General features: G+C 36.9%; 1 protein-coding gene across 1 annotated transcript; it reads right to left on the bottom strand.

Moving 5' to 3' along the window:
• Window positions 1-1562: 1562 nt before the first annotated feature.
• LOC129009034 (olfactory receptor 10D3) lies at window positions 1563-6996 on the bottom strand. Its single transcript, XM_054441714.2, has 2 exons — window positions 6958-6996; window positions 1563-5081 (listed from the first exon to the last, which is right to left on the bottom strand). Exon 2 carries the CDS (start codon window positions 5068-5070, stop codon window positions 4132-4134), a length of 939 nt encoding a protein of 312 aa, XP_054297689.2. The 5' UTR covers window positions 5071-5081; window positions 6958-6996; the 3' UTR covers window positions 1563-4131.
• Window positions 6997-14066: the final 7070 nt, after the last annotated feature.

The following is a 14066-nucleotide window of genomic DNA, read 5'->3' as shown; positions in this document are numbered from 1 at the left end:
CTTAAAATGGTGGTGTTTGTCCAAGATGATGGTGTTCCTGCTCTGTGAGAGACAGCCTGCAAGACATCCTAACTTTGTGACTTACTAGCTGGAAACATTTCTCAACTTCTCTGTGTCTCAGTTTTCTCCTGTATAAAATGAGATAACAGGATTATGGTGAGGACCACATGAGTTAATGTAGGTAAAGTAAAGCGCTTGAGAGTAATACCTAGCACATGGTAAGCTCTAAGAAAGCGTGTCCTGCTGTTATTATCATATTTTATTATGGACCATCTATTCTGTATGATTCTAAAAACTGATGGTGGACTCCTTCAGGGCAGGGATCTTATCCATCTTTATCAATTTAGCATAACAATAGTATCTGCTGCAAAACAGGAATTTAATAAATACCGACTGAATTACTTCTCTAGCATGTCTATGGGAGATTTGAGGATATCAGTGCCGATCTTTGGCCAAATCGATGTAGAGAAAAACGTTTATATATATATATACTTGCTCGTCTGCCTTCTTACTTCTCCTACCAATCATAAATATCTTTCTCGAGCTAGATAGTATCTCACTTCTATTACTTCCCAGGAAATTTGCTTTTGAAACAGAATGTGGGATTTGAGAGGAAATTCATTCTTAAATGGCAGAATTTCAGGCATAAAAATATATTTTGAAACCAGTGCTCTAACTGCCCTGATGGAGCAGCCTCCTTCATGGAAACGTTCAGGTTGACTCGCTGTCTGCATGTTGAGCTCCTCTCCATAGTGAGAATGTTAGCGAGCTCCCCATTCTGGATCCTCTTTAGGGAATGTTGGATGCTGTATTGCTCCCATCATAGACTGTCATGCCTCAGGTCTCCCAGGACCTCCCAAACTGAGGGGTCAGAGAAGAAATTCTTGAATAAAGTGAATAAACACATCTTGTAAATGGTTTGTTTCGTTAAAGACGTAAATATTCCTGAAATAAAAGTTGTTTTTACTTTAAGAATGTTTAGGAACAGAGGGGATGGGAGAAACCCTTGGAGGTGCTAGACCTGGCTTTTCTTTGTGAAACTAATTATTTATTTTCTAAAGCGAACAGCTCAACTGAAAAGAGGAAAAAAAAATGTCCACTGCCATGGAAAACATTGTTTCGTATTAAGAAAGGAGGAGGAGAGAAAAATTAAAGCATAGACTGCTACCTCACAGTCTCTTGTTAAGCAAGTTAGAACAGCAGAAAACATACAAGAGATTTTCTGCTCTTACTGTGAATGATCTCAAACAGGTTTGTATAGGAAGTACAGCTTTAGAGCATATTGGAAGAACTATGGTAAATAGGTGTTTTAACTCTGGTAATAGCAAGCTACTAATTAACGATTCATTACTAAGAAACTTTAAAAATAACTAAAATCTCAAAGGATTCTATGTTTGAGAATGGAATCAAAACAGTTATGTAAGTTGTGATTAATATCAGATATAGTTAAATCAGTAATAGAAAATAGATTTTGTAACAGTGGATCAGCATTCCTTTAAAAATGGATGTGATATTTTGTCTTTATTTGTTCACTTTATCTTATAATGTTAATAAGAAACATATATACCAGAGAAAAGGGAAAATGAAGTCCCATTATTACCATTCCTCTGGAATGTTGAGTTACATCTGAAACCATTTTGGGGCCAGGGAGGGGCTCTGAGATCTTTTGTTAGATTTTCCCTTGGCCAATAACACAGCCTTTGAGATATTTCTATGAATCTTCAGAAGGCAAATTCAACAAGCTAAATGCAAACCAATACTGGGGCTCAGAGGGAGGATTGTCAGCTGCTGGATCAAGGATCATTGCCCAGATCGGGTGAGAAATCAATAACTGAAAATCAACAGCCATCTCCTTACATTGGTCAGGAAACTTCCTAAGGAGAGGAGTGGAGCACAGGTGACAGAAGGCGGCATACAGTGGGTGTTTGGAGACAGAGCTTTCTTTCAAGCTGTTGCTGATTTTTGTATCCTCAGTCATCTCTCCTTCCAGCAATCCTCAGTGATACAAAGATTCCAGTGCCTTCATCTATGGCTCTTGTCTGTTTTTTACTGGAAGAAGACATGAAGATGTGGCACTTCTGATTCCTGTGTGGCCCTTCTTTTTTGAGTCTCCATTGCTGTGTCCCTCTTGGTATGCCCTATCATTTCTCACCCTGGCCTCTGCCGCAGTGAGATGCCTTGCCCACTTGAGGCCTCCGCCATCTACGTTCTGGAGTTAAGCCCACCATTGACTCCCTTGGTTACCACTTCCTTCATAAGAGTGGGAGAAAATATCTTTATCTTGGATGTAAGATGCTTCTTGGGCTGGCATGGATGAAGTCAACTGCTCCCTCTTGGTTTCTCATTTCTTCTTAGTTGGAAAGATTTCTAAGCATTTTGGAAGCAGTTTCTTAGTGTTTAAGTGTAAAAGCCTTGCATTCATATCCTGGGCCTCTTGCAGTAAAATGGGAACAGCACAAATATCAAAGATTGTTTTGAGGATTAAATGAGATAGTTTTATACAGCATTTATGATAATATCTGACAAATAATTAGAGCTCTATAAATGATAATCTTCATACTACTGAGCTAAAGACAGAAATTTAAGGCACGAATGAGTGAAGAGGCTACTAAGACAATTATACACTTGACAGTTCCAAGGATACAGAGAATTCTGGAAGGAGACTGCGATTCGGGTGTCATGCTTAGTTTTTGAAAAGGGATAAAAAGGAGAATACGAAGCTGAATTTATTTTTGTTATATCACAGTGGATTGGGAAGCTTTCTAGTTGGTATTTTAATAACACGGTACTTAGTATTTTGGTAAGAGGTGTAAAGAGGTAAAATTATGTGTACCCTAGGCAGTTAATACAATGAATCCAGGAAAATGCTGAGTGTCTCTATCTTCTGTGGGATTTCAGATCTAATCAGTGGCTCCACAAAGCTTCTGTGTAGCTGTTTTTGAGCCAAAGTAGATAACTTTGATGCACATCAAAAAATGAGGATGTTGCATGAAGCCAAATGTAAGTATAAATATTTTCTTTACAATTTTTTTTGGAAGAGCAGAATTGTTTGGTAGGTAATGAAATGATCCTTGAAGCTTTACCAAGTCTAGCAAGCTCAAATGAATATCCAAGAGGTAAGGGTGAGGTTCAGATGTTAAAGAAAAGGCAGAAACACCTTTAAAGTTATGGGTAGAAACAAAAGATATACATCATGTTTTTTAATCTTACAAGGTACCCCGGAGATCAAAAAGTCCAGAAACTTTCAAACTTTCTCCGGGGGAATCTTACCTAGAAATCTAATACATCTGATAACTAAACAGAAAGTTCTCATTAAGTATATTTAACATGGAAATCTCAGGATAAATTCACTGGAGTCTTGGGGCTCCTTGAATCAGGTTTGGAAAGCCATTGGCCTAAGCCATTAGCCTGACCTGATAAAGCTACTAAATTGTTACCACACTACTTGCCACACCAATAGCTGGTAGCAAGATGGAAACAGACCCAAATCTAATATACTAACACAAAGCTTTTTACTTTCCTTAGGCAGTGGGGCTAACCCAATCTGCCTAAAAATGTTTAGGCAGAGCAATCAGGCATGGGGTCAGACATGGGATGAACATCCTTGCTGACAAATTCTAAGTTATTCCCTTTCCAGACATTTGGGGAGGGAAAAAAAAAAAAAAACACTGCATCTTGATTCTAGTCCTTAGTCTGTTAATATATTTTAAAAATTATATTATTCTCTCAATCAGTTATTTAAAATCTCTTTTCTTCTTTTTATTGCCTTTCCCTATAGGTTTGTCTCACAAATAGTATGAGGGGAGTAAATTGAGAAAAGTGGTACCAAAAAGAAGGCATGATGGAAAAGATCTTCCTTCCAGGGACAGGCAATTCTCTATAGAAGAAAGGCAAAGTAACAATAACCAAGACTATATGACTTTGAAGATAACTGAAGAGGCAGAACCTAGATAATAAAATAAAATAAAATATTGCAAAAAGATAATGTATTATATATAGCATAATGGTCCATATCATTCAGCACAGTGCTGAAAATTCCAAGTCATTGTCACATATGAAGATTTCAGAATGAAATTTCTTAGGTCAAAGCAAAAGGAATTCCAGAGCCATGCACCCATTTATCTGCTCTTACTAACTCTCAGGAACATGGCCTGTCCTGTGCAATATTGTTTTCAGGGCTGTTTTTACTTCCTTATTCCTCAAGGTATAGATCAAAGGGTTCAGCATTGGTCCTACCAGATTCATGAGAATTTGTACCATGGTTCCCAGCATGGGGTTGGGTGTGGGCTGCAGGTAGACAGTGATGATGGGCCCATAGGCACAGAGGATGGCAATGAGGTGAGCACTGCAGGTGGAGAAGGCACGGTGACGGCCCTCAGTTGTACGAATACTTAAGATAGAAATCATGATTCTAATGTAGGATAAAAGAATTAGGAGAAAGCAGACAAGAGATACGAGGCCAACGCTGGTGAAGCTCACCCTTCGGGCTAAGGATGTGTCAGCACAGGCCAAGGGCAAGAGTGCTGGAATGTCACAGAAGAAGTGATCCACTTCATTGGGACCACAGTATGGCAAGGCGAAGGTGAGGGAGGTCAAGATACTGGAATGAATGCACCCTAACAGCCACATGCCCACAGCTAGGGCCACACAGATCCCTGGGTTCATGATGACTGTGTATTGCAGAGGATAACAGATGGCAGTGAAGCGGTCATAGGCCATCACCGTATACAAGAAGCACTCAATGCTCCCAAGGAAATGGAAGAAGAAGAGCTGGCAGACACAGTCTTTGTAGGAGATGAGTCGGCTCAGCCCCATAAGGCAGAGCAAAATTTTGGGACAAGTCACTGAGGAGAAACCCATGTCAAACACAGACAAGTTTCCCAGGAAGAAATACATAGGTGTGTGAAGGCGAGCAGAAGACATAACAGCAACAAGGATAGACACATTTCCCAGTAGAGTGCAGGCATAGAAGGGCAAGAATAAGACAAAAAGTCTCATCTCCAGCCCCTGTGTGTGTGGAATTCCCAAAAAGATGAACTCTGTCACCATGCAGCAGTTCTTCACCTCCATGGAAGCCAGTCCTAGGGAAGAAAGAGGAGGCTGAGGACATGGAAGAATGCCTTGGCTTGCTGTCAATCAAGTGAACATACGGGAGAAATAAAACTTGTCAATTAAGTGACTGTGATTTGCTTCTAAGTTATGGAAAGGCTGCTTGTGATTCAAGTTACAAGGCATTATCCTTGGAATGTAACCGCCATAGCCAACTACATTTCTGTAGCAAATATTTTTGTTATACTTATTCGAAATACAAATGCCAATTATTAAAACAATATTCTTACCTTGTTAAAGCAAAGATTTTTAAAGGGAGGGCAAGATCCATCCAAACACATGCTCCTCCTCCTGGGGTAGAAGGATATGAAACGTCAGGATTATTTGAGGGCTTTTTTGTATCACTGGAGATATGAACCACAATTCGAGAATCATCATATTTGTAAGCCATTTATTAATGACAACATTAGATTTTATGTCTATGTTTTCTAAGGGAATCATAAAGGTTGATCACTGCTTTGCAGTTCAAAACACTTATACAACATGATCTCCGTTCATTTAATCCTGGCAGTCACTCTTTGAGGAGGTCTATAGAAAAGATTACATTTGAGCAGTAGGAAGGCTAGGTGAATCTCCTAAATTAAGGCAGCTAGTTCATGGTAGAACTAGGCATCTACATTCTTTTTTTTTTCTTTTTAAACATCAGTCTTTCCCCCGGATCTGGATGGATCCATCTGCGATAGATCATGCCATTACTGGCCTTGTCAAATCTTGCCCCGGTATTAACCATGTTTTTCATTTGGACATCACCAGGCTCTTAAAATGTTCTTCCTCCTCCTCCTTAGTAAGCAATGGAAAACCAATACGTTTCCAGCTACCTCCCCACAAACACACAAATATAACATCTAGGAAAGTAAATATTTTTTGTGTTTACGATTATATTCTCAGTGCAAAGAACAGTGCCTGGCAGAGTACTTTTTCAATAAACGTTTGATGAAGGAAATAAGATAACTCACTCAATGCCTGGCAAGAATTGGATATCATTCCTCTTGTGCAAGGATTTATATGGTACTATCAAATAGTAATTTCTCCTCACAGTCTTCTAAAGCAACTTAATCATCTACCTGCTTCTCTTTTGCCAATTTCCTGTATATTTAGAATTTCTCTGTTTACAATCATGTCACCTGCACTCCAGAAGAAGCTCTGCACTACATTCCAAAAGGCAATCAGACCCAAGACAAGTGCTACATAGAATCTATACTGCTTCCAAAAATGTCCTGGCTGTCATACATCGAAGAAAGAATCAAATGAAGATATCCACACATAGGCTCATTTAGAGTTTCTGTTACTTTAATAATATAAAATCAAGTCCAAATTCCTGATTGTAAAGTGAAATAATAAGAATGGGGTTTGTGAGCTGATGGGCCAGCACAATGGGCTCAAAGATAAACCAAGCAAATAAGATCTATTCTTCCGGCCAGTAGCTCCACGCTCTGTTCGTCCTGAACTCTGAGAATACTTTGTAAACTGAGGACTCCAAATTTTCCTCTCCATTGGATACACAAAGCATAAAAGAGGAGGGAAAAAAGAGGTGAGGGCCCCTGTAATTTCAGCTACTCTGGAGGCTGAGGCAGGAGAACTGCTTGAACCCAGGAGGCGGAGGTTGCAGTGAGCTGAGATCGTGCCACTGCTCTTCAGCCTGGCCAACAGAGTGAGACAAGAAAAGAAAGAAAGAAAGAAAGAAAAGAAAGAAAGAGAGAGAGAAAGAAAGAGAGAAAGAAGGAAAGAAAGAAAGAGAGAGAAAGGAAGGAGAAAAAAGAAAGAAAAAGAAAGAAAGAAAAGAAAAGGAAAGAAAGAGAATAAAAGAGAGAAAGAGAAAGAGGCAAAGATGGCACTTAGGTAACTTACAAAGAGAAAGTATGATCATTTAATCATCTGTTTGTATAGGATTTTTAGCCCAAATTTTCCTTTGGCATGTTAGAGGTTAGGGATCTCCACCCATGATCTGGAATGCTTTCTTCTTAGCCAAATAAACTCTGACTAAATGACATGCAGCAGCATGTGTCTCTGTCTTCTGCAAAGACATCTTCCAAGACACTGATATCTACATTGTTTTCTCCTACGTGGAAATTTAAATATCCTTGGAGCCTTTGGGACCCCATTCCTGAATGAGTCCTATTCAAGGAGGTTGTTGAGCAAAGGGAGTAATTATAAGTGAGTAAATTGTCTAGTTGAAATAGAATATGGTGATGTCTCCCGCTGTGACAGTGCTGGATAGGAACAAGGGGGAGTCAAATCTTTATTTTCTACCTCTAAGATTGACTCAGGGAAAGGAGAAAAAAGGTGAATGGTATAGCCCAATCCTAGGACATATGTAGAAACCAGTTACCCAGTTTCAGGATATATTATTGGAATAAGAAATAACCTAACAACCATGTATCTCAGACTTTTAAAAATATCCAATTTTAAATATTTTAATCTCAGTTTCTTCATAGTTCTTGCCATGAACTGAAATGTGTTTCTTCAAAAATTTGTGTTGAAACTCTTAACACACTCAATCCACATAACTGTATTGGAACTAGGGTCTTTAAGAAGGTGATTAAAGTTAAATGAGACCATAAGGATGAAGCCCTGATGCAATATAACTGGTATCTTTGTAAAAGGAGAGACATCAGATCTCTCTCTCTGTCTCTCTCTCTGTCTTTTTCTCTCCCTTTATCCCTCCATGTGAGAACACAGCAAGAAGACAGCCCCATCTCTAAGCTCCAGAAACCAAACCCTGCTGCAAAACCTCTGCAACCTTGATCTTGAATTTTACAATCTGCAGAACTGTGAGAAAAAAAATTCCTGTTGTTTATGTCACCTAGAATATTCTGTTTTGTTATGGCAGCCCTAGTGAACTAACATAGTTCTTCTACTTTTCAGACTATGATTTCTAATATTTTGATATGGAAATAGAATTTCTTTTCCTAGGTTCCAACAAACATTTGTCAATTGGCACAGCTGAATTTCCTGAACTAGGAATAGTTCTTCTGATGATTTTCCCAGAATTATATCGAAGTATTATTCAACAAACATTAATTAATAACCTATACAACCATGAACAAGACAAATTTCCTTAATCTTGACCTTCTCTTCTGTGAAAGGAGTCAAGAACCTTGCCCTTTGAGATTCCAGACATTTGTAATCTGGAAATTATCCCTCTTTCATGTAACACAACAGTTACAGAGTTGTCAAAAAACTGAAAAATGTGTAAAAACCTGAAATAATAAAATAGAGAAAACAAAAAGAAAAGAGATGAGCAATGCTAAATTTGGCTCTTTAAAAAGACTAAGAAAATAGAGGTATTTCTTTAAAAATGATTCTTGAAAAAAGTGAGAAGGCACGTATAAACAACATGAGGAATGAAAGGATGACAGAAGCACATGGATTAAGCAGATGAAGAGAGATGTTACAACATTTGCCAAGACATTCAAATGATTTGTCAAAATAATTTATCAAATGCTTATTAATTTGTGAAAACTGACTAAAAATAGAAAATATGAAGAGTCGTATGTATAAGTTTCTATTGCTTACTGCATGACCAATTACTCCAAACTTTTGTGACATTTATTATCTCACACTTTCTGTGACTCAGAAATCCAGGCACACCTTAACTCAGTTCCTCTGGATCAGGGTCTCTCATGAAGTTACAGTCAAGCTACCAGCTGGGGCTGTGGTCTCCTCTGAAGGTTTGACTGGGGAAGGATCTATTTCCAAGCTTACTCACATGGCTACTGGCAGACCGGGCCCTGCCCACAGAACTGTGTCACAGCATGGGAGCTGGCTTCTCCCAAGGCAACTAAGTCAAGACACAGAGACACAGTAAGATAGGGCCAGTGAACCCAAGATGGAAGGCATCACCTTTTATGATCTAATCTCCAAAATGATACTTCATCAACTCTACTCACTAGAACCACATTCTATTCACTAGAACCAAGTCACTAAATCAGGGCAGGTGTTATACAAAGCATGAATCCTAGAAGGTGGGAGTCACCAGGGGCCATATGAGATGCATTGTAGGACCGTGGGGGAAAGATAAACTATTAAATAAGTGATCCTGGGACAATTGGCTATTTGTGTTTTTTAAAAGTAGAAGGGAATTGAATTCTTACCTCGGTCATGAGCAAGAACCAATTCCAGGTGGATTAAAGATTTAAACGTGAAAAAAAAAATAAAAAATTAAAGGCAAATTAAAAGTAACATGTTATTTCTAAGTAAGACACAATAATCTTTAATCATAAAAAAAAGTTTTGGTAAGTCACATTAAAGGAAGCCATTGATTTTATCAAAAAATGGCTTAAAGCTAATAAAAAGAGAAGCTGCAAACTAGGGGAAGATACTTGCAGGACACCTTACCAAGAAAAGATTAGTATCCAGAATATACACAGAACTACTATGAATCAATTTTATAAAAGTTCAAATACTCAAAAGAAAATGAACTAAAAAATAGCATAAATTTTCCAAAGGAGGAAACCTAAATTGTCATTAAGCATATTAGAAGATGTTTGGTTTTTTGTCCTTGCGATAGTTTGCTGAGAATGATGGTTTCTGGCTTCATCCATGTCCCTACAAAGGACATGAACTCATCATTTTTTATGGCTGCATAGTATTCCATGGTGTATATGTGCCACATTTTCTTAATCCAGTCTATCATTGTTGGACATCTGGCTTGGTTCCAAGTCTTTGCTATTGTGAATAGTGCTGCAATAAACATACATGTGTATATGTCTCACTCATAGGTGGGAACTGAACAACGAGAACACATGGACACAGGAAGGGGAACATCACACACCAGGGCCTGTTGTGGGGTGAGGGGAGGGGGGAGGGATAGCATTAGGAGATATACCTAATGTAAATGATGAGTTGATGGGTGCAGCACACCAACATGGCACATGCATACATACGTAACAAACCTGCACATTGTGCACATGTACCCTAAAACTTAAAGTATAATTTTAAAAAAACATATTAGAAGATGCTTAACTTTACCAGTAATCAGGGACCAAAATTTTACAATGCAATATGTACATTCACATACCATCAGATTGGCAGATATTAAGAAGGATGTCAATATAAAGTGTTGAAGAATGGAAGTGCTGTAAAATTTCATCCACTGAGGTTGTGAATGTATTTGTCATAATCATTTCATTTTGGAAAGCTCTTTGGCATTCCACTCCTCAATATATCTTTTTAGAGAAACTCTTGAAGTGGTGCCCCAGTGACGTGCAGAAGAATGTTTTTAACAGTAATTACAAATCACCCACATGTCTGACAACCATAGACCAAATAAATATATAAAGATTATATTTATAATATATTTTTATATATATTTATCAAAAAATATATATATTTATATATAATATAAATTATATATAATTTATATATAAAATTACAGCTATATGCATCAAAATGAATGAATCTCAAAAGTAAGTTTGAAAAGCAAAAAAGCATCGTGTTTGAGCATATTTAAACAAATTTCAAAACCAGAAAAAACTAAATAATATATTGTTTGGGAATGCATACAATGGTGGTAAATAAATAAAATAAAGAAATTTCCTTAACAAAAATTCAGATGCTATTAACTTCTGGGAGGATAGGACTAACAGAAATACACAGAAAGAATGTCTAGATTATATTCTATTTCTGATACTGGCTATAAGGAATACATGTGTTCTTTAATAGTCTTTCAATTTTGTAATATGTTTAAAATTTGCAGAATATTTAAAAATATTTTATATGAATAATTTTTAAAACTGGCTGAAATAAATTAAAAAGTATATTATTAAATTTATTTTAAATACTATAAGTTAATATAAATAACATATAAAACAGATATGTATTTATTCCTAGCCAATAAACAACACATACCATTTAATTTATTTAAAATTAATTATGAAAACCATAATTTATTGAACACATAATTTTTAAAATGCTGAATTATGCCATGTTTGGTTTGTTCACCAAATATATATCAAAATACAGAGAAAAATTTTAGGACATGTTAGGGTGTGCAAATGAACAAAACCAGTTTTCAAAACACATTCTTTTTTTTATTATTATTATTATTATTATACTTTAGACTCTATGGTACATGTGCGAATGGTAGCATTTCGTAGTTAAAAGAATTTAAATAATGTTAGAAAGTGAAAGACTCAGGCTTCTATTTGTAAGCACTTCTCAGTTTTTTATAACCAGGTATATAGTGTCTATCCTCAGAAATGAATTAAAATTGGGGGTAAAATTGTCACTGTATATTTTAACAACATTTTTGAAATACCAGAATATGATGAAATGAATACAATTTCTTAAGTGCAACATGAGCCAAGCATACATGATAAATTAATGCCAGTCTATTTATCATGTTTATTTTGAGCTCAACATTACTTTTCCTCATATTTCCTCTAGTTAATCATTAGTCCAAAATGGGTATAAATTATATATACATTGTTAAGAAGACAAACAGTTTGAAACTGTAATGGTTAACATAAGCAGTTGTTATTTTTGCATATCACCACCAAATCAGTGACAGAAACATGAGCATATGTCCCCATATCTTTAATTGCATGTGTTCACTCAGACCACATGTACGGAGGCTCTCAAAAAATTTTATATGGATGAAAAGGTATTAAAATATTTTTCTTAATGTGTGTTTGTTTTTAAGAATCATATTGGAAAAAAGTGCACTATTGCTATCCCTACCTATATGAAAGGTTAGGATTATTTTTTTGGATCTCTGGAGGCTTTCAAATCCCTGATTTGAAAATGTTGCCCTGCAGAATTCAGAATATCCTCTGCAGCACTCAGAATCCATTCCTGCACTTCCATGAACAGGAGTGACACTTTTTCAAGGCAGACCATTGTCTGGTTAATCATTTTCTTCCATTCAATAATTCCCCCTTGAGTTTTCTAGAAAATGTTCCTTGTTCTGCTCTTGTAATCTGCCAAATGAATGTGGGCCCCTTTTCATCCAGCGTCCCTTTACAGATTTGAGATCATCAGTCATATCTGCTGTCTCTTTCTCTAAATATTCTAATTTCCCACAACCATCTCTCTCTCATACATCGCATTCTTTTTTTTTATTTTCGCATGTCACTATTCTAGTTTGTTGATGTCTCCCTTGAGGTGCCATCTCAGACTTAAAGGCAATTCATCAGGTATGATGACATTTAGATTGTGCCTGGGACATAGGTGGGCTCAATAAATTCCTGTTGAATGAATGAATGACTTCTCCTTTTCCTATCTTTTGCATTTCTTTGTGTTGAAGTCAATTTGCTCTTCATGCTTGGGAATTAATTCCTCCTATCCTATTTTGCCACTTCTAGGTGAAAAAAAGAAAATGACAGCTGGTCCTACTCCCAGTACATTCATGAATACTTATCTTATTAGGCCAAAGTTTCCTAACACACTTTTACATCTTCAGCTGGTGTTATTTTTTTCTCCCTGGAGAAGGCGCTTTCATGGGAAGGCAGTCACTGCTGAGAGGATGATGTCTGACTTCACAAGCCGATCTGATTTTATGTTTATATAGTCTATTTTCTTTTTGTTTCTCTTAGTATTGATTTATTAACATCATTTGTAAAAATGCCAGCCTTTCACAGATATGCTAAAGGAAACTGGAGGAAAAAAACGTTTTGCCTAAACCAGGTCAGACTGTTACCTGATGGTAGTAACCTATGCATGTACCTGTGGAATGGGAGAAACATTAATCAAAGTGTGATGGAGATGCATGTGGAAAGTGAGACACATGGGAACAGATCTGAGGTCATTTTGAAAAAAAAAAAAAAAAAGCACTTCCTAATTAGAGATTTTCCTTTCAGTGTTTACCCTTGGATGCTCTGAGTCTCACTTTAATAAGACACATTGATCTCTTCCAGTTCCATAATTCTAGGACTTGTTGGATGCCCTCCCAAATAATACATATAGCATGTGGCCTAGAGGTAAACAACATTCCCTCTTGCAGGGAAGATGACAGGGCAGAGTGTTAGTGGGGAAAAATGAAACTGTACTGAGTTTTCATAATTACATATACAAGAGAAATAAGATGGTATTCACATAAAAGTATGAATTTAGGAAGAACTGGGCACTGGTGGTTTAGATTTTTCCACTATTAAGCTCATCCAAGAGTGTGTTCGAGGAGAGATGTAAGGCAATGGTATCATCACCTCTGGAGATGAAAGTAACAGAAAGAAAGGTCTCTAACAATAAAAACCTGTAATGGGCTGATTAGCAAATGTAGGAAGACAGCGTGACCACTGGTATTGCCCCATGTTCCTCTCTGTACTTTTCCCCCATAAAGAACATTTTTCTTGAGTCACTCTTTTAGTCTTTCTCTTCTGTCACTTCCCTAGACTGGATCTTAACATTCAGATATGTAATTCTTTTCTAAACCTCTATCAGATAACTGCAAGAGTAGAAAGCAAGGAATACACAAACAGGCCAATAAAGAAAAAATAACATTGATTTAAGAGTAACAGTTGTGCAAACTTCTACTGAAGCCAAAACACCTGTGATGAGTAACAATGTTTTTAGAAAAGGTCAAAATCAGTAGTTAGTGAGATTATGCTGTGTGTTCTGTAACATTTGGCTTCTTTACTTTGGAATAATGTATATTTTACATTATTTCAGGGATTTAGGAATGGCAAAAAGGAGAGCTCTAATCTACTGAGTCAGGAGGACTCAGTAGGTTAGTTCTCAGTGGGGCTTGTCATCATGGGGTTTTGTTGGGACATGAGGAAGTAAAAGAGGAGAAGTTAGCCCAATACGGCTAGAAAAGAAAAAGACTACATATCTACATCTGTATCTGTATCTATATCTATATCTATATCTATATCTATATTTATCTATCTCTATTTATATCTGTCTATCCATCCATCTATCCATCTATCTATCTATCATGTCAGACCAAGGCCAGCTCTAGTTCACAGTTCCACCCTAGTAACCCAGTTAGTTCAGTTAGTTATATAAGAACTAGGCAG

Source organism: Pongo pygmaeus, chromosome 9 (genome assembly GCF_028885625.2).
Source record: "Pongo pygmaeus isolate AG05252 chromosome 9, NHGRI_mPonPyg2-v2.0_pri, whole genome shotgun sequence".
Taxonomy (NCBI): Eukaryota; Metazoa; Chordata; class Mammalia; order Primates; family Hominidae; genus Pongo; species Pongo pygmaeus.
The sequence above is the reverse complement of the archived record's forward strand: the minus strand, read 5'-3'. Positions and strand labels throughout refer to the sequence as shown.

Bases quoted from the DNA above. Each gene is read 5' to 3' on its own strand.
- LOC129009034 (XM_054441714.2), bottom strand. From the start codon at position 5,070: ATGGAGGTGAAGAACTGCTGCATGGTGACAGAGTTCATCTTTTTGGGA.